Below are 26,005 nucleotides of genomic sequence, written 5' to 3' on the forward strand. Positions count from 1 at the left end.
AGTCAGGATAAAGTCATATCTTATTATCTCCCCACTGTGTAAAAAACAGCTTGAAGGTAGGAAGTCAGCAAGCATTTTCACCAAAAAGTAATTATTGTGAGTGACATTTTTACTGCTGGCATGCCATAAGGCGAACAGTGCATTCGGAAGGACAAGTTGCTGAAACAAAATGACAGGGTACTCTGTGACATTCCAACAAGAACCCAAACATTATTTAACTGGCGGTTGGTTTGATGCACCACTTTTCTTAATGTCCATAGCTCAGGCTTCAGGTCCATGCCAAACTAGTCAAATTCAAAGTTACTTACAAATGAGCATCAGAACAACAACATAGGGCATGCAGCAGTGGGAAAATACTATGAAGTATTCCATGCTCTGGTTATTTCCTCCATGAGAAAGGATTATAGAAGAGGAAGGCAGATATATATCAACACAGGATTCTCCCAACAACTCCCAAAAGAGCATTTGATATCTGAGAACCTGTTTTTACCCACAGGTGAGTTAATGGGCAACAAACAAGCAGGTTTGGACAGGTTGCCCAAGGTCAAAGGGGCCCATACTGAGACTGGATTAGCTCCTAGTTTTTCCTGTCTAATTATTAGTTTGTATAATCTTTCCATTTTAAAGATTAAAGACCAGAGTGCGTTGGCCTACTCTCACTTTAGGGCCTTGTCCAGTTCCAATTGAAGTTAACAGCAACACTCCCACTGAGTTATGCATTCAATGTTCTGGCATTTGAAACTTTCTTGCAGAATTTGGTCTCCGTTTTTCTACACTGTGATTTTAACTCCTGCACAGGAATTTGTGTCTTCAAAGGCTCTTCTAAAATACATTAATGAGCTTTTTGTACACCAGTGGTGAAATACAATACAAGTTTGACCTATGTAAGTAATAAATCACCTATGCATTTATGGCACAATACTACAATAAAACCTTCTTATGACTAATTAATAGTACAAATCTATAAGCATTTAATATTTGCTCAGAGGTAGTAGTTTAATGGATTTGTTTTCAATGAGTGAATGCCCATTCACCATTTGCAAATTAATATGGTTTATGAAAATACAAACCTCTCCAGAGCCCAAATATATGTGAGAGACATACACAATAATGTATAGCAAGTATATGTATGAATTCATGGTAGTGAATGCCAACTATAGTAAAGGTTATAGATTTCCCTGGGTGGTTGTTGTGTGGTGGTGTTTACTGCAAATGTTATAACTGAAAAAAATTCTTTTAGGTTTGAAACTTTCCAGGCTTGGTCTTGCCTCTGAGGTGCATTTTTGTGGGTGACAGAAAAAAATCTGAAAAAAAATCCCTTCAGACACATTTTGTGTTTTAAAAGAAAAAAATGTAATTCCTTTAACCAATAATTCAAAAATTACTTAATGAAAACAAAAAAGCCAAGGCTCATCATGTGGCTACGTCTTCATTTTCTCTACATTTTAGGAAAAAAATTAAAAATAAAAGCCCTGATCATGAATGTGTCTAAAGTTACACATGTGCAGAAGTGTTTGCAGAATTAGGGACAAAGGTTGTGAGCAGATGAAAAAAAATTATTTCTGAGCATTGGCAGGGATTATATGATCTTGCCACAATTTTATGCTGCATTTTCCACAATTTTATGCTAGTTCTAAGCTTACATTTATATATGTTTTCAGCTGCGGGCACCTGAAAACCAGAAATGTTAGAGAAACTAGATGGAGTTCAGAAAAGAGCAACTAAAATGAAAGTTGAAGGGCCTGATGTAGGGTGGGTTTTCAAAAGTCCTCAAGGGAGTTAGGTACTCAACTCTCATTGACTTTTAATGGAAGCAGAGCCTCTAACTCGCTTAGACACTTTTGAAAATCCCACCCATAGTGCACAGTACTATTACAAATGAAGTCACAGCAGAACTCCCTTAAACTACATTACATTTGCTAGTACTGGTGCAGTTCCAGTGAGTTAGCAGTGGTAAAAGCCCTATTGTAGATCAGGTGGAGACAGTTTTAAATATAGCATTTCAAGAGCAGAGAAGAAAACGTCACTTCCTTGGTCTCTACGTAGTCCCAAACTGCCTTAATTTATAATGTGATAGAGTAGCAAAGATGTCAATTAGGCCAGTGCTTAGTCTAAACTAATACTTTCATGATTGTCTAGCACTGGTGCTGGCAAACAGTGAGAAAAGTCTAAGTATGTCTACTGTGTCCCACAGTTCAGACTACAGTGGTGTGAACATAGTGTGCACAAAGGTGCTCCCATTGCTTCCTGTGTGAACACTTTGGGTGCAAACGAAAAGTTCCTAGTTTGTATTAATGTAGTCCTGTTTAAAGAGGACTAGGTTAATGTGAACTAGGTACCTTTTAGTTCACGTCCGCAGGATCCACATTGGGGAGTTATACTTTGGTGTGCACTGCTATTCACACCCCTGTAGTCCAAACTGCAGGGAAGTGTAAATGAGCCCCTAGTGTAGCACTCAAAGAGCTACATATGGATAGTTTATCTAACTGACGGCTAAAGAAAGATCAGTCCACCTGATGACTTTAAACCAACTTTGTAACCAGCCAGAAGCATACTTGGCGCCAAACATGATTTGTGTCCATACACATCATGGATAATATTCAGTTAGCAAACACAGCAGTTAACAGCGTTTTACCCTTATCAGGGGGCTAGACTGACATATGGTTGTTGTCCTGCGTAACTGGTTCTTCAAATTTTTTTGCTGTGTAAGCCACTCCTATGCTACCAGTTTGGCTGCTCTTCTCTTTCTCAAGCCCTCTGTGGGGTAGGACCATCCCAGAGTGTACAGCCTCACAGGCTTCTAGTACTCCTCTGTGGATGTCTCTTCTAGGCAATCTATATACTATGGCAAAGCTGTCCAGGTGTGCTCCCTGATGTGCTGATACAACGTTATATGGCATTGCGGGAATGAATATGCAAACGTGGCTGTAATGGAAGAGATACTGCTGTCTTGATATAAAACAAAACATATAATACGTAACAAGTTAAGAGGACTGGGCCTCTAACTTGTTCCAAAGTTACACTTGTAGTTGTGGAGTTCAGGGGTCCCAAAGAGAATATCTGTAATCACCAATGATGGGCAATGTGAACATCAAGGAGGTAGAGAATTACAATATTTAAGTTTGTACAAAAGGTATAACTAGAGGTAATGGGATAAAATTAAGAAAAGAGAAATTTAGGTTATCAGGAAAAGCTTCTTGGCAGTGCTATTAGCCTGTGGAATGGAAACACCATTAGTCGGCACATTTAAAAACAAGACTGGACAAAACTTGTCTACACTAGCACTTTGCCAGCTAAACTTTTGTTGCTCAGGGGGTGTGAATTGCCAGCATAAGTGCTTACGTAGCCATGTTATGTGAGGTCTCCCATCAACATAATAAAACCACTTAAATTAGCGGCAGTAGCTATGTTGGCGGGAGTGTCTCTCCTGCCGACATAGCACTGTCCACACAAGTGCTTCTGCAGCAAAACTTGTGTCGCTCAGGGGGTATTTTTTCACTCTCTTGAGTGACAAAAGTTTTGCCAGCATCAGTGCTATTGTAGACAAGGCCTAAAAGATATGGTTTAAGGAACAATCCTGAACTGGCCCAGGGCTGGACTAGACGATCTTACAGATTTCTGTCCATCTAATTTCTACAGTTATTCATTATATTAATGCACTTTTTGAAAAAGAAAAAAAACTGGAGGGTTGTCTTAGCATATAGACAATCACAGTTTCTAGAACTGTTTCTAGAAGTTTCTGAGATAACTTAGATATAATCTTCTAAAATTAAATAAAATTTTAATGTATACAATTAACACTTCTTGACAGGTCTTTAAGACACCATTGTATAACACCGAACCCTTTTTAAACACCTGATTTTTCTGTGTTACCATAGCTTACTACTTCTTCAGAAATGCATATTGATTTAAGAATAACTGTTAAATATTTGTTTAATCTTCAGGAACTCATTAATAAAACTGTTCCTACACACAAGCTGCTTTAGTAATAAGGTTACTGAAGATAATTTCTGTCATAAAAACATTCTACCAAGATGCCAAAAACAAAACTAGTGTTTAAATTGCTTTATTGTAATCAAAGATTAATTATATGGCAATAGTTTTTCCACTGATTCAATGCTTCTATGAAGTCCTAACTTAGTTATTACTGTAACATTTTTGCTGATGCAGTTGATGACTATGTTGTTAGAGACTAAAGCTCAACACGTTATCACCATCATATCTGTTTGCTCCTCTCTCCACCTCAAGCTTCTTAAACTTACATTGAGAATGCTGGTACTTCTATGGATGTGTTCAGTGTCTTAACTTCTTATTTGCCCCTGGACATACAGTTTAAACCAGGTGCAACAGCATACATATGTACAGTGTACATTTTGTTCTGTACTGAAGAATATTCCCTCCTCACTAAACAATGTGGACATTCATTTGCTGGGGGCAAGATACTTGAGGGGCTAATAACGAGATTTTTTTTTCTCTTAAGAAAGGCCAACCTATTACCAGTCATATATGTTGGTATAGTGGATTACTCATCATCTTAACAGAAAGCGGCTGAATGGACTGTCCCTGTGTGTTATTGTACTAAATGCAAAACCGTTCTGAAGGAGTACTGGCTAAAGTACTGAAAGAAAATGCCATTTACATTATACGCAACAATATTATAAAAGCTATTAAGGTACATTATTTTACACATCCTCATAATCTCTCCATACTGCTTTACTTAATTTGTGATAAAATTGTTGAGAAAGGGTACTTAATGTAGGACAGTCAGTGAAAGTAATTTATCATCTTCCCGCTTCGGTGCTCACGTTATCAGCTAACTCATTTTCTGCATTCATCATGCAATCAGCCTATTATTTGCATATTAATCAGGCAGTGGACCATGAAAGAGCTGTACCCCAGCCAAATGCTGCACTATCTCAGGAGGAACACTCAGTAATTATCATACATCAGTGTTATGATGTGGTAATTGATTATAACATCTTTCTGTTGCCCCTGGGGAGTCCCCACTGCTAACCCAGCTTCTGGCATTCTGTGCAGATTTTCTCTCTGAAAATTAGAGAAATCATTGCTGTCCTTTTATTAAGTTTTTTTTTCACCTTTACAATAGCCAGCTCTCAGAGCATTTATTTCCAAGTTACCTTTAAACAAAACAAAACCAAAAACCTTCACAACAAAAAGAAATCTGTTCGTTCCTACTCATCCTCCCTTTCAAGGTCTGGTGGATTTTTAAGTGCTAATCTTGTTTATATAATACCCTTCCCCATAAGAGAAAATAAAATGTTGCAACTTCAATAGATTGTAATTGTAAAGTTCTTACAAAACAGTTTAGCTGCTTTATTTAGGTGCTAAATGACAGGCTAATTTTGGTCTTCTTGTAAAGGACAAATAAAACATCTGCCAGATCAAACTTGCTCTATTTTTAGGATATAAATTCCAAAAGGGAAAAAAGAGAGAAACAAATGTAAAACAAAACTGAAGTTACACTGAGATTAAACTAAACGATTTGTTCATCTGTGTGAAGATACGAAGAGTGGGAGGGGGCAGTTTCCCCATCAGCTTTACATATCCCAATATTTCCTTAGAAAGCAAAGATATAAAGAAGGGTGCTATGGTGGAAGAGGCATCTGAGAGATGGAGCTGATAAAGTTTTATATGAGAAAGCAACAGGTAGGGCATGCATTTGTTTTATAATGTTAAAATGGGGTAGCAGAAGTGGAAGAACAACTTGCAAAGCCAAAATTTAAAAAAAGGAGTATTTCTTATCATTGTCCTAGTGTCTGATTTGAGATGTGCGGATTACTGATGTCAAAAGGAATTTTGCTGGTGCTCTACATCTCTCAGGATCACACCTTTAAAATGCTATCAAATGCTGCTTATGCTATTCTGGATGTAGAGTACACTTCTTAAAGAGGGACACAATTGGGTGTCCAAAAACTATTTTTAAGAAACAAATTTCCTTAAAGGTATTATTAGTATCACCTTTGATCATTAAAACTAAGAATTTTAAATATCAAATTCATTTTTTAATATTCTTTGTTTAATTTTTATATTTCACTCAGCTTGGACAATGAAAATAGACCAGTCAGTTTCAGTTTTCTTTATACTTGATTTCTAGTCTATTTAACTTTCTGGTTCCTATACGGTAGCATGATATTTCAACGTTTGGGCTGTAGGGGAATGTTTACCTAGAAGGGAAATGGTTTCCATCAGAATTAAAATAATCATAGGAACATTTCTTTTTACTTGTCCGGATGATTTTTTACAAATTTAAAAAATCTCAAATATCTATCTAATTAGGTCCGACACACCCATCTTCTTTCATTTCCTCTCCACTGAAAGTGAAGGGACAACCGCAAGGTGACTTGGAGGATACTTAATTTTCCAGTAATTTTCTGTTTTCTCTTCTTGAAAATTATGTTATATATTTATCAACTAACACACAGCTCCTTATAATCTAAATATGATTTAATTGCAGAGGTATAATCTGTTACTTTCTAGCACAGAATATTTACTTCCTAATACTAAGACTTAGTTCCTGGTAAACAAACCTGCCTTAAAGCTGTATCCTCATTATGCATTAGAAGCAATGACCTGTACATTTGAAGCATATACTTCCTATTCAGTAACTCAGGAGGAAAATAGTCCATTATCTGTTTTATGTGGCCAAAGCAAGGTAATTCTCACCCACCTCGAAAGCATTTTACTAAATTGCCATGCACCCTAAAGTTGTAGTTTGGCTGTATCCATGACTGTAGCTAAAGGGATGAAACAGAATACCCCCTTTCCACCTGATAAGCACCCTTCTGTGACTCTCCCCATAAGCCAAACCCTTGTAGCTTCCTCTGAAGAGACGTGTGCCTCACTTCCCTCCAAGCAACCAAAAACCCAACATGACTCCTCACCAGCTGCCAAACCCTCCCATCACTAAGAGACAAACGCCTAGTGGTAAGTACCTTTCCTGACCTCTTTCGCAGCTGCCAAGCCCTCCAGACTCCCTCTCAATACACAGGAAGGTGCCTGACCCTTCTTCTCAGCTGCCAAACCATCCAGAGCCTTATCTCTCCCGCACAAGCTGTCAGGCCTTCCAGCACCACAACACAAATGCTAAGGCATCCTTTATGTCAATGCTGCTTGCTGATTTAGGGTCAGTTGCTCCTACATTCTGGTTTTCAAAACATGAGATCATTCTTTCATACACAGCTCCCCCTGGAGCTAGCAGCTGGCTGAAGGGTCCACAGATTGTTTGGAAAGAGGAAGGATCAGAGGATCTCTGCCCTCTTGTTAGAGGGAGAAGATCCCCTTCTAAGAAAGGGATGAATGGGGAAAAACAAATGAATGATTAATAATTTACAGAAATGGAGAGAAATGAGTGTTTGAAGGATACCCAGTATCTCCTGCTGCAAGGAGGTATTAGCCTGTTTCACAGATAAAAAAAAATTCCAAATTTGGGATGGTCTCAGGAGCACAGGAATCAATGTTGTCCATGTACATTATCACATGGTTCTAACTATTAAAGTTCTCAGTGAATTAGTCTGAGCTACATGTTGGAACACCTCATCTGACAGTTGTGCTCCTTTGGAACTACAAGGCCATGCACAATAAGGTAATAATCATGAGAAATAGGGACAGAGCTTTTTCCATGTCCAGCTTGAGGCTATCAAACTCCTTTCCTCAAGAGATCGGAATGACCATGAATCTCACTGCATCCACAACAAAAGGGCAAACCCCATACCTTTGCCTTACTTTTCCCACGACAGTAATTAAATCGAGACCAAAAACAATATCTAACAACTCCCTGTTGCTGTGTAACAGGGAGATTTACCCAATCCATAATGTACAACCTGTTAGCTTCTGTTACTGAAAGATAACACAGTGATGAGCATGGTACGAATAGAGATAGACAGATCAGATATCTGGCTTTACTGTCATTCTGTAATGCAACTGTTAATATCACATCTGGAGTAAACTTTATACTTGTATTTGGATTTTTCCATACTTCTTTCCAAGGGATGATAAAGATTAATCATCCCTTGTTGTTATAAATGGTTTTATTTGGAAAAGAAAGGTTTTATGCACTATTTCAGTAGATCTTAATACATAAGTTCCTGGGGTTTTAAAGCACTAGGTAATACACAATTACCTCAAGCAAGATTTTAATTTAAAAAACAAGCTTTAATTAGCTACCCATTTTATGCAGCTATAATCCTTTCTTCAATTCCCATGAGCATTACTACTGCTAAGCAGCATGAAGTTAGGAATGATGGATGATACCCAGAAAGGAAGACAAACAAAAGGGAAATTCAAAATCCACTGAGATCACCCGCAGCTGTATTGGCAAATGAAGATTTCCACGTTAGGTCATAAGAAGACCCTAACAAACACAAACCAAAAAGACATGTAAGTCTTTAAAGTGGTATATGGACAGTATATGACCTTCACAAAGGATAAATACAGAAGTGGATTCAAAATTCAGCTTTCTTGGGAATACCAAGGAAATCAACAAAACTGGTACAACATTATACCATGGCAATACCCTAATTCTAACCCATCTTTGACTATCAATAATTCAACTAAATAAAGGCCAAATTCATCAAAAAACACGCTGATGCATTTGGGTGACATTAACTCAGAATTTTTTTTTCATGTGATTTGGTCTATGCCAGTGGTTCCCAACCTTTTTGGCTTGAGGGCCACAAATATCATTTTTACAACCCTGAAGGGCCACCAGTCTATCAACTCATAAAAAATATTGACGTACACTCCATTAAGGACTACAAATCTCAATATATTTTAAGTGAATATTTTGATGCTACTGTGCTCATTTTTAGATTCACTATTTTACACCTACAAGTTACTGACAGTATGTCACACACTCACAGACAAAGCACTAGTGTAGATGAGTAACTGTCACTACATGCTGAAGCACATGGCCTGGTAGCTAAGTCACAGTAGGTGCCTACTAAGTGCAGACCAAACTTAAGGCACTAATTTTTAGAGTCCTGCCCCTCCTCAAGCATGGTAGGTCATGGCTGCTCCACCAGCAGCCCCCCTTCCACCCTTCCCACTGCAACCAGATGGAAGGAGTTCAGCGAGGAGGCTGCCTCCTTGCTGATCTCCTGTCCCCTTGGCTGCAGCAAGGAAACCACATGCGTCCTGTTGCCCTGTGCGCTCTAACTGGGTCCTTAGGCAGTGGTTCCCTTCTGCAGCCAGGGGGATGGAAGATCAGCACTCCCCTCCCTCTGGCTCCAGCAAGGACCTCAGCACTTATGGACCCAGGAGGAGCACTTTGCCATGTTCCCTGCTACAGCTGGGGGAGAGTAGCACTGATCTCCTGTCCCCTTGACTGTAGCAAGGAGCCTGCACCCATCTTGTAGCCACATAGCAATGCATGCCACCTGAGTCCTTAGGTCAGCGTTTCTCAATTAAATTTCCCCGCGGAACCCTTTAGGCTCCACGGGGAAATTACACTCATACTCGATACCCTCCGCCGAAAAATCCGGGACATCTTCCCTTTTCGGCGGCGCAGAGAACAGCTGCTCTTGGCAGCGCGATGTCACTTTCTCGCGGAACCCTAACAGTGTTCCCGAACACGAATTGAGAAACACTGCCTTAGGTGGTAGCTCCCTTATGCAGCCGGCAGGAGGGGAGTGGCAGGCCACTTTGAAAGACCCCACAGGTCTATGCTGTTGACACATACCTTATTAAAAAGAGATTTACCCAAAGGCAAAGGTAGAAAGACACATGAAGAAAATGTTAGAAAGGACATACTGATTTTCTTTTTGACCAGTGGAAGTATAGATACCATTTGTTTGTAAAACTTATTCAGTAGAAATTGCTCAATGCTCTCCTGATTACTAGACTGATGTTAAAGCTCACAGACACAAAATACAGAAGAATATTCTATTACATTTTGGTATCAGCGGCTATTCTTGCAAATATTTAAATTTAACCTGCCAAGTAAAAAAAATGGGTTGGGCCCTTTTTAAATTTATGATATAAGATCATAACTATATATGCTTGTGTATCATACAGAGAAGTCCTGAATGTTTAAAAAAGTTAGTCTCCTTGATTTTTTACTTAAGAAATGTCTTCATTAGTTTTGCTGGAAAATTCCCTGGAGGACAGTCAAATTGGAGCATTTACAGCACTCAGCTAGAGGGTGGGATGTTGAATCTTTCATAAACATAGCTTTTCTACCAACAGTTTGCCACGCATTTGAATTAAAAAAATAGGTGGCAACAAAAACTATCAAACTGCCTGTCCCCTCTCAACTGATCACATTTCACTCTTTTTTTTTAATCTGTGATGTCATACGCCTACTAGTTCTACCATCTATAAAAGGGACTCCTTGTTCTAAAAATAAACAGAATTTTATTCGTGTATTTATTTTTAGTAGTAAAATATTTTCTCTCTCATTTGCAGGTCACCTTTAAGGGAAGAATAAAGGGTGGCAATCAATAATGTGCTCCATTCAGCTAATAAAAACTTAGCACATTGCAAAATATTAGCTCAAGGGCAGTAACTGACAGACTATGTGGAGGTGTCTAATAGTGGAGCAGAATCTCACACTAACATATCTAAACTTCCTGAAGGAAATAACCGTTAGCTACTAGCTAACCTCATGGGAACCCATAAGGTGGTCACACTGCAATACTGTAGGTCTGTCTTTCAACCCTTTCTTAATTACTGTCAGGGACCAGTAAAATGATTAATAAAAATATAGCCTTCTCCTCTTCCCTCCCATTTGAAACCCTACTAGTTTTACTATGACCTACTATTAGGTACTACTAGTTTTAAATGACCTGTTAAATGTATTATTTATGATAATTTCTATGTTATCTTAAGTATTCATATATATTTTTGAATTAGAATAGTGACTTCTGTTGGATGAATGCTATAGAAACGTAGCTATTGCATGCTTTCATGAGCAGCAGTGTAAAAATGCCTCAGGAAATTTACATGTTCTTTAAATGCTTGTACCTAAGTAACAATAGCTCAGTGATTGCAAAGAATGTTTCTAATTGTATTCATGAAGATTTTATTTTCATGGTTGGTTTTAATGCTGACATTTTGCCTATATTCATTCCATTTTCATTTAACTCCTAGTGAAAATTTAGAGCATTTCTCAATATGAGAAATAAAATGTATTTCACAGCTTAATACATCTCACTCAGAGTCTCATGGTAAGGGAAATGGTGGAAACTCCATTATTTAGGACATTTAATCTAAACTGGACAAATTATTAGAAAAAGGTACTGTCTTGCAACTGAAATGAGATGGGCAAGATCCTTCCTTTCCTTACTGAACTGCTATAATTCTCTCATTTGTAGCACCTCATCATCTTGCAACACAGAACACTACTATTTCTCTAGCTGGAATACAGTATAAATGGCTCACATCAGTTAACTGTATCAATGGTTAAATAGTGCACATGGGTAGAGTTTGGTATCTAACAGCAGGAACACAGCTGTACTTGGGCTCCTTACTGTAATGGTCATTCTTATAAAAATCTTTAAGCAATTCACTTGCATTTTTCATGCATCTGTGTTGTGTTTGCTTTTAGTGAAGGGGTGGTGGGATGGGGGAGCGAGCTACATATTTGGCGATCTTCCTCAACTTTAAATTAGAAAAGCTGGTTTACAACAACAATTGAGGGTGAAAAAAAATACCAACAAATAAGGCAGTTGGGGTATGTAGATCATATTACAAATGAAACATTCCGTTTTATGGCTATTGTTACATGTCAAATTGATAAAATAAACAAAAATGTTAAAAGAAACACGGAACCTATAATCTCATATCAGACAGTCTTCCAGCGTAATGTAGTCTGTTAAACTCTTGCATTTTCCAGATCTACCATAGCAACACAGAGGGGATAAGGAATTAACTGTTAATAAAAAAACTGAAGATGCTCCTGCATGCTATAACAACAAAACACAAGAATCCTCTAGGCATCAAGGCAGCAGAAATTGAATAAAATGTAGTGAATTACTTTACAGCAAATCATTTGAAGCCACTTGATTACCTGAGCTTGCACATCCCTGCTGTAGGGAATCCTGCAGTGATGTCACAGAGTGGAGGACTAAATAAGAGAGGAGAGTAAAATCAGAGAACAATAAAGGGGACTCCCAATCCCCCAAACCAGTCAATAACGCAAATTCTAAACAGATTTAACAGTCAGTCAAATGCTGATCTCAGTTACAACCAAGTGAGGGCAAAATCTGTCTTGATATCACTATAAATAACCATTAGGTATTTCGTATTTCAAAACAGCACAATAAAAACAATGGTAAAAACAGAATTACAACGACCATTTCCCTCTTTTAAACTTAATTCTTTTATCTGATTAAATGAATCAAAACTCTTCAGAGAACTTCAGAAATATCTTCCCCAACAAGTAAGTCCCACTAAATATGACAATTTAACTTTCACGTTATTCTAGACCTTTATCCAAAGTTACTTGATTTAATATGCTGTATTTATGCACAAACAACACTATCTTAATTGGTAACTCATCGTCTCCTGCTTACAAAGTAAGCAGAAATTAATCCTTCTGTTTAAAATCCTAATGAGTTCCTTAACAATAGGTTGTGATGTCAAGGTGTGTAGTTCTACTTATACAAGTGACATAGCTAACACAGGAAAAAACCTCTTGCTTACTGCAACTTTAAAAATAATTCCTCTCCCTCAAAGCAAACAATGCAGTAGAATTTTAATTACCTTGTCCTTGTTGCTGCCCTTGTGCAGGCAGGACACATTGTCCCAGCTCGCCATTCAACCAGAGCTGCATACGAATAAATGGTTCTCGGCCTTTTTGCGTCAATTTACTCCATGGCTTTGGCCTGGAGAGCATGTCACTGACACTCCCTTGGGACAGGCCCAACACCTGAAGTGAAGCAACCAAGAATGGCATATTAGCACATTTGTTTCAGGGTGGGTAACTTTTGTGATATGCTGGTAGGAAGTGTATCGTTCATGTCACGTGTATATTAATCGTTAACCAGAAAGCACATGGGTAGCCTTAAATTACACATACATATTTTATAAGTAAATGGAAATGTTTTTTCCTGTAAATATTGAGTTCAGAAGTATGTATTTTTCCTGCAAGAACACCGATAAGAGCACAGACAGCTGCATAATATACTGTACGTTGGGTCATGTAATGTCATCAGTTCTAACTGGAGAATCACTGAGACCTAGTCCTACTAGGTATATAAAAACAGGAAATTATTTTCAAGTATTTTGTTTTAAAATAAATATACTTGAAACTTTCAAATCTATCCATCAATTGAGCATCTTTAGCATCTTTAGCATCATTTAGCATCTTTAACAGCTTGGTTTTGTACATATTAGCTCATCTTTAACAACGAATTGCAACTGTACACAATTGGCTAAGAGAGGAAGTGAACACTATCATACCATAACCAATTAAAACTACAGGAGGAATGTAGATAGGCAGAACTAATTAGCTGACCTGGAATTCAGCCAGGACACTTGAGTTTAACATCTATTGTTTTACAAAAGCTGCCATGGAATATCTAATGACCCCAAGTGGTCAAGCTCTTAGTTTTCTCTCTCATTTGAAACATGGTACCTGTAGTAACTTAATGCACCCTAGCATCCTGCTGAAACATTGATTCAGTAGCAAATCCAAGGGAATAATGCCACCTGCTGAATCACCACTACTACTTCCTGTAGCTTTAGATGTTCCTTGGCAGTCTTCCATCCAAGGATTGACCCAACATGACCCTAATTAGCTGTGAGATCTGAGAAAATCAGAACTCAGTGTGGTAGCTTCAGAATGCCACATTACACAAAGTATATATGTATCACCAAGGGCTCACTTAAAAAAAGATACTAATGCTAACTGCAAGGCTGGACACTTAAAGGATAAGCATTGACTATATTAAGAATTCTTACCTAAAAATGTAAGATTGGAGCTCAGAGGGATTTTCAAATTCCCTTATATTATTTTTAATTATTAAACAAGAAAGTTCAGGTTTCCAGAATCCCATAACCTTCATTTACAAAAATCTGTTCAATTTACTGATCTGTGACAAGTATATTATCCAAATATTCCATGAGTTCACTGTAATGGATATTAAATATTGTGTCTCAATATATGTTCCAACTTAAAATGACTGTAGCTGAGGAGTGTGACAGATATTCCAACCACATGCAATATTGTTGGGGTCCATTGTTTTAAAAAAATGGTTTATGTATGACTGTGTTCTGCTTATGGGGCAGGGCTACCACAGCTCCTCCAGGAATTAAAAATAGTAGGTGGTGAGATGGTGATTACACAAATCAGCTGGACTGTCACACACTCCCACTCCCACCCCCACCCCCCAAGAGGAAAAGCCTCCTGGGAAGGCTCACATGTAACAGCTCAAACTAGATTCTCCAGAGACCAAAAGACATAGAAAGGACTTTTGAATAAATAGCCTGAGTTTAAACTGATTCAGGGCTTTCTTTCTGATCCAGCAAATGGATAGGACCTTCTGTGTGAGGGTAGGGGCAATACTTGTGGAAGGGTTGGAAGGACTTGACCTACTAAGGCTTCATAAGACTGCTGGGTGACCACTGATTAGCAGATAGGAACTTTTATTGTTTTAATATTTTTTTCTGTAATGCATGCATCTTAAGGATAACCATGCTTGATTAAAAAGAGCTGTGTGGTAACTTGTAACTGCAGACAATTATACTGTTCATAACCTTCAAAAAGAAAGCAAAGTGCAGATGCTGGCTTGTTTAGGCAGTCTGGCTTGCTGAGGATATTACAGTGTAGGAGGGAAACTGTGCTGCCTTGGTCTCTACCCAGGAGGTGATGATTGGGAGCCAGAAACTGTTAAGTAGGTGCTCTTGGTGGACCAGAGAGGGGTAATACAAGTTCAGTTGCCCTGAACTGTGACAAGTAGGAATGAGCTTTGTGTTCTTACTGTAAGCCACTGAAGAATCTCTTTATATAAAGTTAGAAGCTAGAAAAGCGATGCAATTTCATAAAACACGTGACTCATAACCTTTCACTTGTTAAAGTATTTTGTAACTACTGAATGAAAAAGATGTTGAGCCTTTATCTGGCCTATTCCCATCCTTATGTGTGGGGAGTTTTCTAAGTAATCTCACTCCAGAACATAAGAATATAGTGCTACGTGTTTGAAGTGTTAGTGTAATGAAAAATAATCAGTTCTTTACCTTTTCCCCAAAGATCCTTTGGCAGATGCCATTCTTTGCTAGCTTTTCTTTGACCTGACGAGTTAGCTCTATTGTATCCACTTCCTGATACATGTAAATCTCATACTGCTCAGGTGTCAATGGAGGAACTGAAGGTTTGGATGGCTTTGACATAGGTACAATAGGAGAGGAAGGAAGGGGGCTATTTTGTGGTGTTTCACTGCGGCTTGCCCCAGTCATGCTCAGTTCAGAACTCTGGGAGTATGGAGATTCAGCATTTGGCCACTCTTTCCAGTATTCTGAAGAGGATGGTCCTTGGAGCTGGCTACGATCTGACCTTGTCTGGTTGCTGACCTTTTCTTTTCCACTGCTGGCTTCTTCAACCTTTGTATCTTCAGGAAGAGCAGTATTTCTTCTCTCATGCTGAACAGTGTTCCACCAGTGGTCCTTCCAAACACCACCACGTCCCAATTCATTTTTAACATGCCTCAGCACACCTTGTGCAGAATCAGCTAATCCATGAAGCTCTAAAACCGGTGTCTCCTGGTGCTCTTTTTTTAGCCCAGACAGGTTTTGCAATGCAGATATACTAGAATCCACAACAGATGAATGTTTCTTCAGGGACATGGCCAATGGAGAATAACTGGAAACTGAAGACATTGCAGGTGTAGTTATTACTTTTGGGGACAAGATGGAAATATCAGCTTGAGACAAAGGTGTTGTTTTTAAGGCAGGTTCAAGGGCAGCCTGCTGTGCTTCCATTTCACGTCGGGCTTGTTGCAGAATGGATCGAATGGTCTCATCAGAATTGCCACTGCTAGATGCAGAAGGTGGCTGAGCCGGCTCAGCTGTGAAAACAAACCAAAGATGAAATGTAACACGTTTTACATAAAATATATATTCTTCTAATTTCAGTGTCACTGTAAATGTTTCCTAACAAACCTGTGAGAAATTAGCTGGTCTACATTTCTACATACATAAAATCTGACTTGCTCGAATCAAATAAGACAATTTTCAAAGTTAGGCACCAGAAAATATTTGCAGCCACACATGCGTACACAGACACCTAAACTGCATATGTACAACAGTTATGTGTTGCGAACATTTGCAAATACCAACTTTGAAAAACCAGCCATATTCCCCCCCAAAAAAAACATATACTGCCCCAGAAGTGACATTAACATTTTATGGTCCCAGCTACATCTACTTAACCATTTGGTTCTCTATCTCCCCCAAATGAATCATGCACCAAAAAAAACCAGGTTACCCGGCAGCACTGCCAGTGTCCTGTTAGAACAGAGATAATCTGATAGGATTAATCCTTCTACCTACAGAAAAGGTCGTACTGGTGGGGGAGCGGCACTGAATGTGAAAGAAAGCACAGTGTCAAATGAAATAATCTTAACTGAACCCAACCGTGCCATAGAATCTCTATGGAGAGTAAGTCCATGCTTGAATAATAAGAATATAGCAGTAGGGATATACTACCGACCACCTGACCAGGATGGTGATAGTGACTCTGAAATGCTCAGGGTGATTAGAGACGCTATAAAAATAAAAAACTCATTAATAATGGGAGATTTCAACTATCCCCATATTGACTGGATACATGTCAGCTCAGGATGGGATGCAGAAATAAAATTTCTTGACACCTTAAATGACTGCTGCTTTGAGCAGCTAGTCCTGGAACCCACAAGGGGAGAGGCAATTCTTGATTTAGTCCTAAGTGGAGCACAGGATCTGGTCCAAGAGGTGAATATAGCTGAACCACTTGGTAATAGTGACCATAACATAATAAAATGTAACATCCTTGCGAGGAGGGAAACATCAAAGTAACTCATCATGGTAGCATTTAATTTCAGAAAGGGGAACTACACAAAAATGAGAAAGTTATTTAAACAGAAATTAAAAGGTACATTGCCAAAAGTGAAATCCCTGCAAGCTGCATGGAAACTTTCTAAAGATACCATAGTAGAGGGTCAATTTAAATGTATACACCAAGTTTAAAAAACAAAAAAAAACATAGTAAAAGGACAAATAAGTGCCACCATGGCTGAACAACAAATTTAAAAAAGCAGTTAGAGGCAAAAAGGCATCCTTTAAAAAAATGGAAGTTAAATCCTATTGAGGAAAATAGAAAGGAGCATACACTCTGGCAAGTGAAGTGTAAAAATATAATCAAGAAAGCCAAAAAAGGAATTTGAAGAACAGCTAATCAAAGACTCAAAAAGTAAGAGCAAAATTTTTTTTAAATATATCAGAAAGAGGAATCCTGCTAAATAACCAGTGGGGCCACCGGACAATCAAGATGCTAAAGGAGCACTCAATGAGGACAAGGCTATTGTGGAGAAACTAAATGAATTCTTTGCATCAGTCTTCATGGCTGACAATGTGAGGGTGATTCCCGAATCTGAGCCATTCTTTTTAGGTGACAAATCTGAGGAACTGTCCCAGACTGAGGTGTCATTAGAGGTGGTTTTGGAACACACTGATAAATTAAACAGTAATAAGTCACCAGGAACAGATGGTATCCATCCAAGAGTTCTGAAGGAACTCAAATGTGAAATTGCAGAACTACTAACTGTGGTATGTAACCCATCATTTAAATAACCTTCCAAATGAAATTAATCGGCAGCAGATTTAAAATGAACAAAAGGAAGTATTTATTCACACAACACAGTCAACCTGTGGAACTCCTTGCCAGAGTTTGTTGGGAAGGCCAAGACTATGCCAGGGTTCAAAAAAGAACTAGATAAGTTCATGGAGGATAGGTCCATCAATGGCTATTAGCCAGGACAGGCAGGGATTGCTGTTTGCCGGAGGCTGGGAATGGCTGACAGGATGGATCACTTGCTGATTACCTGTTCTATTCATTCCCTTTCAAGCACCTGGCATTGGTCACTATCAGAAGATAGGATACTGGGCTAGATGGACCATTGGTCTGATCTAGTATGGTCGTTTTTATGTTCTTACCCAAAACAAAATAAGAAATTTAAAAACCTCAAGGACTTTTGCAAATAATTTTATTCTTTATTTTCCCTGACTACTCAGCTTGCTCCTTTTTCTCCCCATAATGCTCCAAACCACTGAATGAAATGTCACTAAAAAGAACATGATTATTCAACAGTTTTAAAAAGAAGCTTGATGTCCAGCCATAGCGGTCTGCATTGCCAAGCAGAAGCTCTAGGAAAGAACTTTTGCTTTCTGATCTGTATGGAGCCCATGGGCATCAAAAGAAGAGACACAGTCCCAGTGAAGGGTTTTAGTGGTGAACCAGTGCGGATGTGGCCTTCTTCAGCCAATGTATGGAGCAGCAGAGGTTGGAATTCCAGAGGAGAGTCCAAATGCTCTCTTCTGGGTCAGGACATTTGGTAAGGTGTCCTGCATTTGGATTTATAGTAGACTCCACTGAGGCCTCAGTTGAGGATGAATTCCAAGGCTTAAAAATCCTACTTCTATCAGGGCTCCACTATGGAGGTTGGGCAATGTAAAGCACTTGATGTGACTAAGGGAGCTGTGCACTTCAAGAAGTAGCCACAAATGAAAATAAATAGGATTAAAATGTTTATGCATATTATCCTATAAAAATATTGTGTATCATCTGTGCATGTTTTCATTCTGCCATCCTCGCTTCCTTCTCGTTCATGCCCCACAAAATAAATTAGAAATGAGGACAAGGGAAAAAGTCAACAGGGATGCCTCTTCGGCTTTATCTAACTATTTTTCTCATAAGACATTTTAGGCTTAATTAATGTCTGCAAAGCACTTTTAGATCCTCATATGAGTGTGCGTCAAAAGAATATAATATTATTATTAAACTGTTTTTAAATTACTGTATCTATTCCACATTTAGATATCGAATATCTTATTGTTTGTTAAAACCATCTTTCCATTACTCCTGCATTTTCTGTGCTAATTTGAAAGCTGAATATCCACGGTAATAAACCAACATTTATTTCTAAAAATGAAATTTAATGCAAAAGTACTTTCTAGTTCAGTGCCAGCTCCTTAAGTGGATAAGCAGGATTGGAGAATTAGTTAAAAAGCGGTGATAGCTGTCAAATGCATGGAAAATTACACAGTGGGAAGATAATCTGGACAGGTGCATTAGAAAAGGAAACACTTTTTGAGCTGGCAATGACCATTTTGAAGTGCATTTTTAAAAACAGGAAATGGAAAGCAAATCATCTCCAATGAACAATTTATGTAAGAATGATTTCCCTGCATTCTACACCACAAATAAAGCCTTGTAAAAATCAGATCCGGGTAATGATGATGTTATAATCCCAATTCATGAAAAATATAGTGCGGTGAGAACATTCTAAGTAAGGGCTAGCTCATGACGCCCCCCAACATGGGCATGCAGGGGAGTAGGATGGATTAAACCATCAACCATGCTATGCCATGTTAAGATGTTTTGATGTTGAGTCAGATGTGGGGGAGAGAGGGCAGGGGCTGTGAGGCCAGTATTTTCCCTCCAATGAGCAAGTTGGTAGAAAGGACTGAGGCCTGGCTCTGCCATTCCAACATGCTGGCCAGAAGACGTGGTTCAGTGCAAGGGAGGAAGTATGCTGCGCCATGTAAAGGGTGTCACAACTTGTGACTGTTTCTAAAGGTTCCATCTAGCACTAAGTATACAAAGTAAAACTCAATATATATTATATACACAAACTACTTGTCATTCCAAAGAAACAGCTCTGTGAAAATGTGTTCAAGATCTTAAGAACATAATTAACCAACTAGAAAGCGCATAACTGTTTTAATTAAATTCAGAAGTAAAAGGAACAAGAGACAAAGTGAGCCTGTACCTGTTTTCTGTACTTGCAGCTCCCTTTTGGCTTGTTCTAGAATGGATTTGATGGCTTCATCAGAGCCAGTCTCTGTGGTTCGGATTCTTGTGGTTATGTTACCTGAAGAAAAAAAGGAAATTAATGCTGTTAAGCAATCTTTTTCGTAAATGCTGTGTGTATACACTGCTCAGTAACAATTGTTATTCATTCTGATAACAGTTTGCAGAGATGCTTGTAAGCACTCATTGGGAGGATTTTAAGATTTATTGACCTTAACTAGTACTGGAAACTTCTCTCTTTTCTTTTCGAGATATTTTCCCCTGCTTGAAAATACACGGTATGTTACCATTCAGCAGCAGCTATAGGATAACTTTAATATATACCCAACAGTAAAAGAATCAGCAGGCCATGTACTCAGTTTCAAGCACTACACAAATTGTACTATCCAGCAGGAATTTAAAAATATGTTTAGTCTATTCCCTTTTTGGAGGGATCTAAAAAACGTGATGGCATGAACCGCTTTTAAAAGATCACATTAGCTGATTTGACCCTATATGATATAAAAGTACACTGTACGTTTATCCCAGACTGGAATCTAAAAAGAGAACGTTGGATATAAGAAAGAAAGCAGTATTTATTCTAGTTTATTTTACCTCTCTAGGATGTCAAAACATTAGGAGAAATACATTTTTAAGCGTTGATAACCTTTAAGATATTCCCCTACAACATGTGGCTTATTTCTAGTTTTTAAAGCAAGGAAAAAAGAAAATTCCTAATGATTTTGAAGGTTACTTCAGTTTAGTGCATTTTTCATCATGTAGTAATGCTCTGTAAATGATCTACATACACACACATCACTAATAGGGGCTATATAATTTTCTGCTAGAAACAAAACAACTATGTTTTAGGGTGGGTTTTCTTTTATATTTTGTTTAGTTTTGCAGTCTTGCTAAAAGTAAAATACTGCCACTGGTCTGAAACAAGGCAAAAATGTTTACAGTTAAAAAGTGACTCCTACTTCTTCATTGAGTAGTTTAATGATCTGATCTTCAAAGATATCTTTGTTCAGGCTTTTTCATATATTAACTTTTGACAAGTTCCACAGTATTTTGACAAGTTCCACAGTATTTTAAACAGCAACTTATAGTGTATTTGTCAACATTTACTCAAAATCCTAGGAGAAGGATGGTACTAGACATGGTATGCTTTTTACCTATTTGCGTAGGAATTACTTAATACTGGGTAACTTTCTTCCTTGGAAGCCAGAAGGAAGACAGCCAAGACAGTATCTCAATAGTTTTCATTATTTGTAATGCACTTCTATCACTTATCTCTTTTTATATACATACATATTTGGATGGGTTATGGAAGGATTATCCAAAACTGGTCAAGTTAGTAGGTAGCGGTGGAATTAGAAAAAGTTAAGTGTTCTTCTAACCCATGGTTTGTTTTATACTTACTGTTTTTCCATCAGATTCCAGGCCAGAATCAAACTGCACAGTTTTTAAGGAAACACACAGCTAAAGCACACTCCATTTTCTAGATATTAACTGCAAAGAAAAACATCTGCCTGTGACGTACCTTCAGACCCATTTCTTCGTTTCGGTACTTCCTGAAATAGTCTGTTCAGGTTCTGGCCTGGATTCTCTGTTGAAAAACAAGTTTGGTAAGAACAAAACAATCAGGGGATGGTTGTGTTGACATCATGGGCTGTGTGACATGAAAAGATAGCTGCCTGTCACTAAATACAAGGGTTCAAGCTTCTCTTAAACCCTTTGAGAGTCTTTGTTTGAGCGTTAGAGCAGCAGCTACTTTGGAAAAAGCGAGGCTGACTGATTTGTTAATAAAAATTACATCTACATACAGAAAAGAGGTTAAATAGATATGAATAAATGTCTAAAGATGGGTAGATAAACCTCCCCAGTATAATCATCAAAAGGAAGAACAAATTATAAGTGTAATGATGTTCATTTTCATTTAAACATCTATGAAAATCCTGCCTGTTCTTTTAACTATTTCTAGGTTTTCAACAACTTTCTTTTCATTTCCTTATATGGAAGCTTCAGTCTTTATTTAAAATGAATCACACAGGAGGTGAAAATGCATGTTACTATTTAAAATTTTCCATTTAAATAAGCAAAGCTACTTTAAAATGTGGATTAATTTTTTTTTGTTAAACTAATAATTTTATGTATCACCCATATTATTTTTTAAAATCATATAAAGCCACCAGAGTTAAGGACACAATAAACATGTTCTCAGCAAACAATCCCCAATATAATTTTGGAGGTACATGTGGTGGCTGACGTTCTTGAGAGCTACTTTTCACTCAATGATTCATTCTGATATAACGCTAGTACCAATTAAGACAGGTTTTAATATATCAACTGTTCATTCTTTCCAACAAAAATAAATCCAGTCCATTGTGCAAAGAAAATCTTTGCTTCTCAGTGACAAACACACTATACTGCATAACTGCTGGAAAACAATGCAGTCAGAAAATTAGATTTAGAAAAGTTACATTTTGTAGACCTTACGTTTCTGCACCGTAGCTCTGTAAAAGAGTGAGGTGAAAAACAATTCTGTTGCATAAATGGTCTAGGAGAAACGTTTTCACGGTTTTGCATATTCATAGCCCATGAGACCAAAAAGTTTAAATCAGTCAGTAAACAGATCTTACCTCTTTGTCTACCCTGGATGCTGCGTAGTGCCAGGATGTTCTGCTCATCTGAGAGGAACTGCTTCATCTTGTGAAACGGCTCCTTGCCTCTCACAGTCAGTTTATTCCATGGCTTTGGCCGGGCTAGTATTTCGCTCACAGACCCTTGTGACAGTCCCAAGACATAATGTCCAAATATCCGCTGTCCAATATTGTGCTTGATCAATTGCTCTTTCACCTGACGTGCAATTTCTGCTGTGTCTATTTCCTCTCCTTCAGAGATGCTCCCAGCGCTTTCTGACTGGCTGGGAGATGGGGCCATGCCATTAACATCCGGACTTTGTTGTAATGGACTTTGGGAAGATATGGAGTTTGTGCTGTAAGGACCTGTTGAAAAAATCATGCTTGTGCTTCCTGCTTCCTGCATTGCCTTGGAGTAGAAGGACTGCATTAGCTGTCGCTGGAGGAGAGAGTTTAGTGCAAATTTTCCTGTGGAAGCCAGAGGTAAGCTGGGGCTTGCCAGGGATGAGCTGAAAAAGTCTTGATTTAAACCCGTTGGCGAGAACTGGTGTGTACCATTAGTATTGGAAGCCTGCTCCCCTGTGTTGCGGTGCAACTGAGAAGGAGGGGAGGCCGGCAAGGTTGCAGGACGCTGACTCTCAGGCTGGTCTTTCCCTTTTCTCCTGGCTGACCCTACAAGGAAGGTCAAACATAATGCATTATGGGGGATTAAAAAGGGAAAAACCAAGATAAAATGCAAAGTTTGCCCCACAAAAGGGAAAAAGTGCAGTTTTTACAAGGGCCAATGAGGTGGTGGTTTGGTTTTTTTTTTTTTTATTAATTTAAATTTTAATATGCCAAACAAGGCCCCCAAAACAAACAACATGCATTTCATGTTTGCACCTTTCTTGTATGTTGCAGCCTGGAGAATCCCGCTTACAAACAAACTCTAAAACTAAAACAATTACATGAAGTGCAGTTATACATTTAAAATAAAGTCAGTTACAGACAGCAAGTTTCTTTAGTGTCTCTTATTCAAGACATTACTTAATGGACCTGACTGAACCCAATGCAGCAAACATTTACATTTTGGAACAAATCAATTTAATTAAAGAAATCATGTTTAAGTGGATGCAACAAAATTGCTCAGTTAAAGTCATATACATTTCAGAATGCAGGAAACCCCAGTGCCTGTGGCAACTTTTAACTCTTTACCAGCAGCAAAAACCATAAGCAACAAAGTATCTGGAAATTCCATAACACCATCATTTAAAAAATTTTCCACAGAAAGTGTAAAATGCCCACATTAGGAAAGCTAAAAAAGACACAGCTACTTCAGTATTTGGTTTTTTAAACTGATCTGCTAATGAAAATACCTAAGTATATTAGATGAGAAGATTATTGTATTCTACATGCAAACACTTTGCTTCACATTTTGGGGGGTGAGGGAGATGGGAGGGGAGAAGGGAACTTTTTGCGCCTCTGCTGAATTTGTTACTGAAACCCAAAATAGCTTTGAATGCTACCATTCGGTACATCACGTAATGCCTCTCCTTTCTAACCTTCGGAGTGTCTGTCAGGTCTCCGAGTCTTATTCTATTATCCAGCCTATAAAATGGCAAAATCAAACATTATTCAAGGTACTTGTTGTCCATTAATCTTTCTGTCACACACTAGCTTGGGCTTGCATCTCACATTCATTCTCCTTTTCCCCCCAGATAGTAAACAAAGTATCACAGCAGAAAATCACATCAACCTACCGCTCAGGTCACTATTAGTGATACGCAGCGTGGCATTCTCAGACTGCAATGAACGATTCTTCTCCAGCAGCAACACCTCCAGTGGTTTGGATGCATCCTAAAGATAGTCAAAACGTGAGGTTTGTTTCCAGGTTAGCCATTAAACAGTTTAAGGGGTCATTCAGCTATTGTGAAAGAATTCAGAAAAAAGAAGAAAGCACATGCCTTTGCTATGATTGAGGCTGTAGAATTCATCATGCATATATTTATGTGAATATTCAAATTCCTACACAAGCTACTGAATAGCTAAACTGTTTAATTTTCAATGTAAAATCACTCATCAACTCAGTATTACTTTTTTTTTTTTTTTTTTTAATAGTGCTGATATAGTTTCCAATGAACAATTAAAAAGCTGTTTTAATTTGACTGAAATATTAGTTAAGATTATATTTCTTCTTCCCGGACCAATCCACAACATCGGCATTAAATACTTGCTTGAAATGCTGTGTGTTTCAATGCAAACAGACTGTGTGATCATAAATTAAATCAGTCACGGAAATTGGCTATTTACCTTCCACTAAATATCTAACCCTTGATCATCAAGAAGCACATTAAAAGTAATCCTTTTTATGCCAGGAATATTGATATTCAGTTTGGATTTCAGAAGCAGGAATCCAATTCATAACCTTTGATCTTAAGTAAGATTAACATGCTAGAGTATCAGAAGTTTCTACTCCTTTCTGAGTGTTCAAAGAGTTGTTTGTTTTCTTTTGTGAATGGTATATTCAAGGCTTTTCAATATTTAAAAATTTCTGAACAAGGTTTTCAGCCTATTATCAGTTCAATACATATCTAAGTAAAGTTTCAGTTAATTGTGTACCAGTTCTAGCATCTTAAAAAGACTCAGCTTTACAGCATTCTGGTTATTCACCCAAACACCAGCTGAAATGTCGTTCTTTACCATTGACCACTTGAAGGAAATGTAATTAACAGGCAAAAAAATGTTCAATTCAGCTTTAACAAAAGAGGCTCAAGAAGCCAATGATTAACTGGTGTACCACAATATTTTATGGACACTTAAGAGCCTGCAGTTTGCAGATCAACACAAAATTGTTTATGCTTACACTAGGTAAAACAAATTATATTCACTACCTGAACCAGAGAAAGAATTAAGAAAACAAAAGTAGATTCAGTACCTGTGCACCAGAGCCCTCAGATGGTGAAAACTCCATGGACTTCAGTATACTGTAAAGGGTGAAAAAATGAGTTATTTTCTATTTCTTCCTTTCATAACAATTCCACTAATGAGCATTAACATGATAATTTCCTACTCTCCAGGAACATTATAAGTGATAACTTTAACAACTTTCCTTGCAGTAACATAATCTGATAATGAATACAGAATAACTACTCCAACTAGTTATTGGATAAGAAAATGTTCTCAAGCGTCATCTAAATCATTCTATATACAATCCCATCAGGCCAGTTTAGAGCATAAATTTAAAGGTTAATAAGGATATAACATTTTAAGCTGTCAGAAACAATATAAATTTATCTGTGAAGCTTGAAGGGAATGAGAAAGTTATAACAAAAAAGGGAATGTCGCCATCCCAGTGACAGTACTGTATATAAAATACACCAGC

General features: G+C 37.9%; 1 protein-coding gene across 4 annotated transcripts in view; it reads right to left on the reverse strand.

Annotated features, from left to right (window-relative positions):
- CUX1 (cut like homeobox 1) overlaps nt 1-26,005 on the reverse strand; it is a 372,701-nt gene that overhangs the window by 83,921 nt on the left and 262,775 nt on the right. For 3 of the 4 annotated variants that reach the window (XM_067537834.1, XM_067537832.1, XM_067537833.1), the window contains exons 13-20: nt 25,559-25,607; nt 24,384-24,480; nt 22,645-23,316; nt 21,546-21,611; nt 19,983-20,084; nt 15,196-16,022; nt 12,721-12,886; nt 12,026-12,082 (exon numbers count right to left, since the gene is read on the reverse strand). In XM_067537834.1, coding sequence (XP_067393935.1) covers nt 12,026-12,082; nt 12,721-12,886; nt 15,196-16,022; nt 19,983-20,084; nt 21,546-21,611; nt 22,645-23,316; nt 24,384-24,480; nt 25,559-25,607 — 2,036 coding nt within the window. The remainder of the gene's footprint in view (nt 1-12,025; nt 12,083-12,720; nt 12,887-15,195; nt 16,023-19,982; nt 20,085-21,545; nt 21,612-22,644; nt 23,317-24,383; nt 24,481-25,558; nt 25,608-26,005) is intronic. The other variant, XM_067537835.1, reaches the window with a different exon arrangement.

This window comes from Emydura macquarii, unplaced genomic scaffold (assembly GCF_026122565.2).
Source record: "Emydura macquarii macquarii isolate MOO-44397 ecotype Brisbane River unplaced genomic scaffold, CSIRO-AGI_Emac_v2 contig_450, whole genome shotgun sequence".
Lineage (NCBI taxonomy): Eukaryota > Metazoa > Chordata > Testudines > Chelidae > Emydura > Emydura macquarii.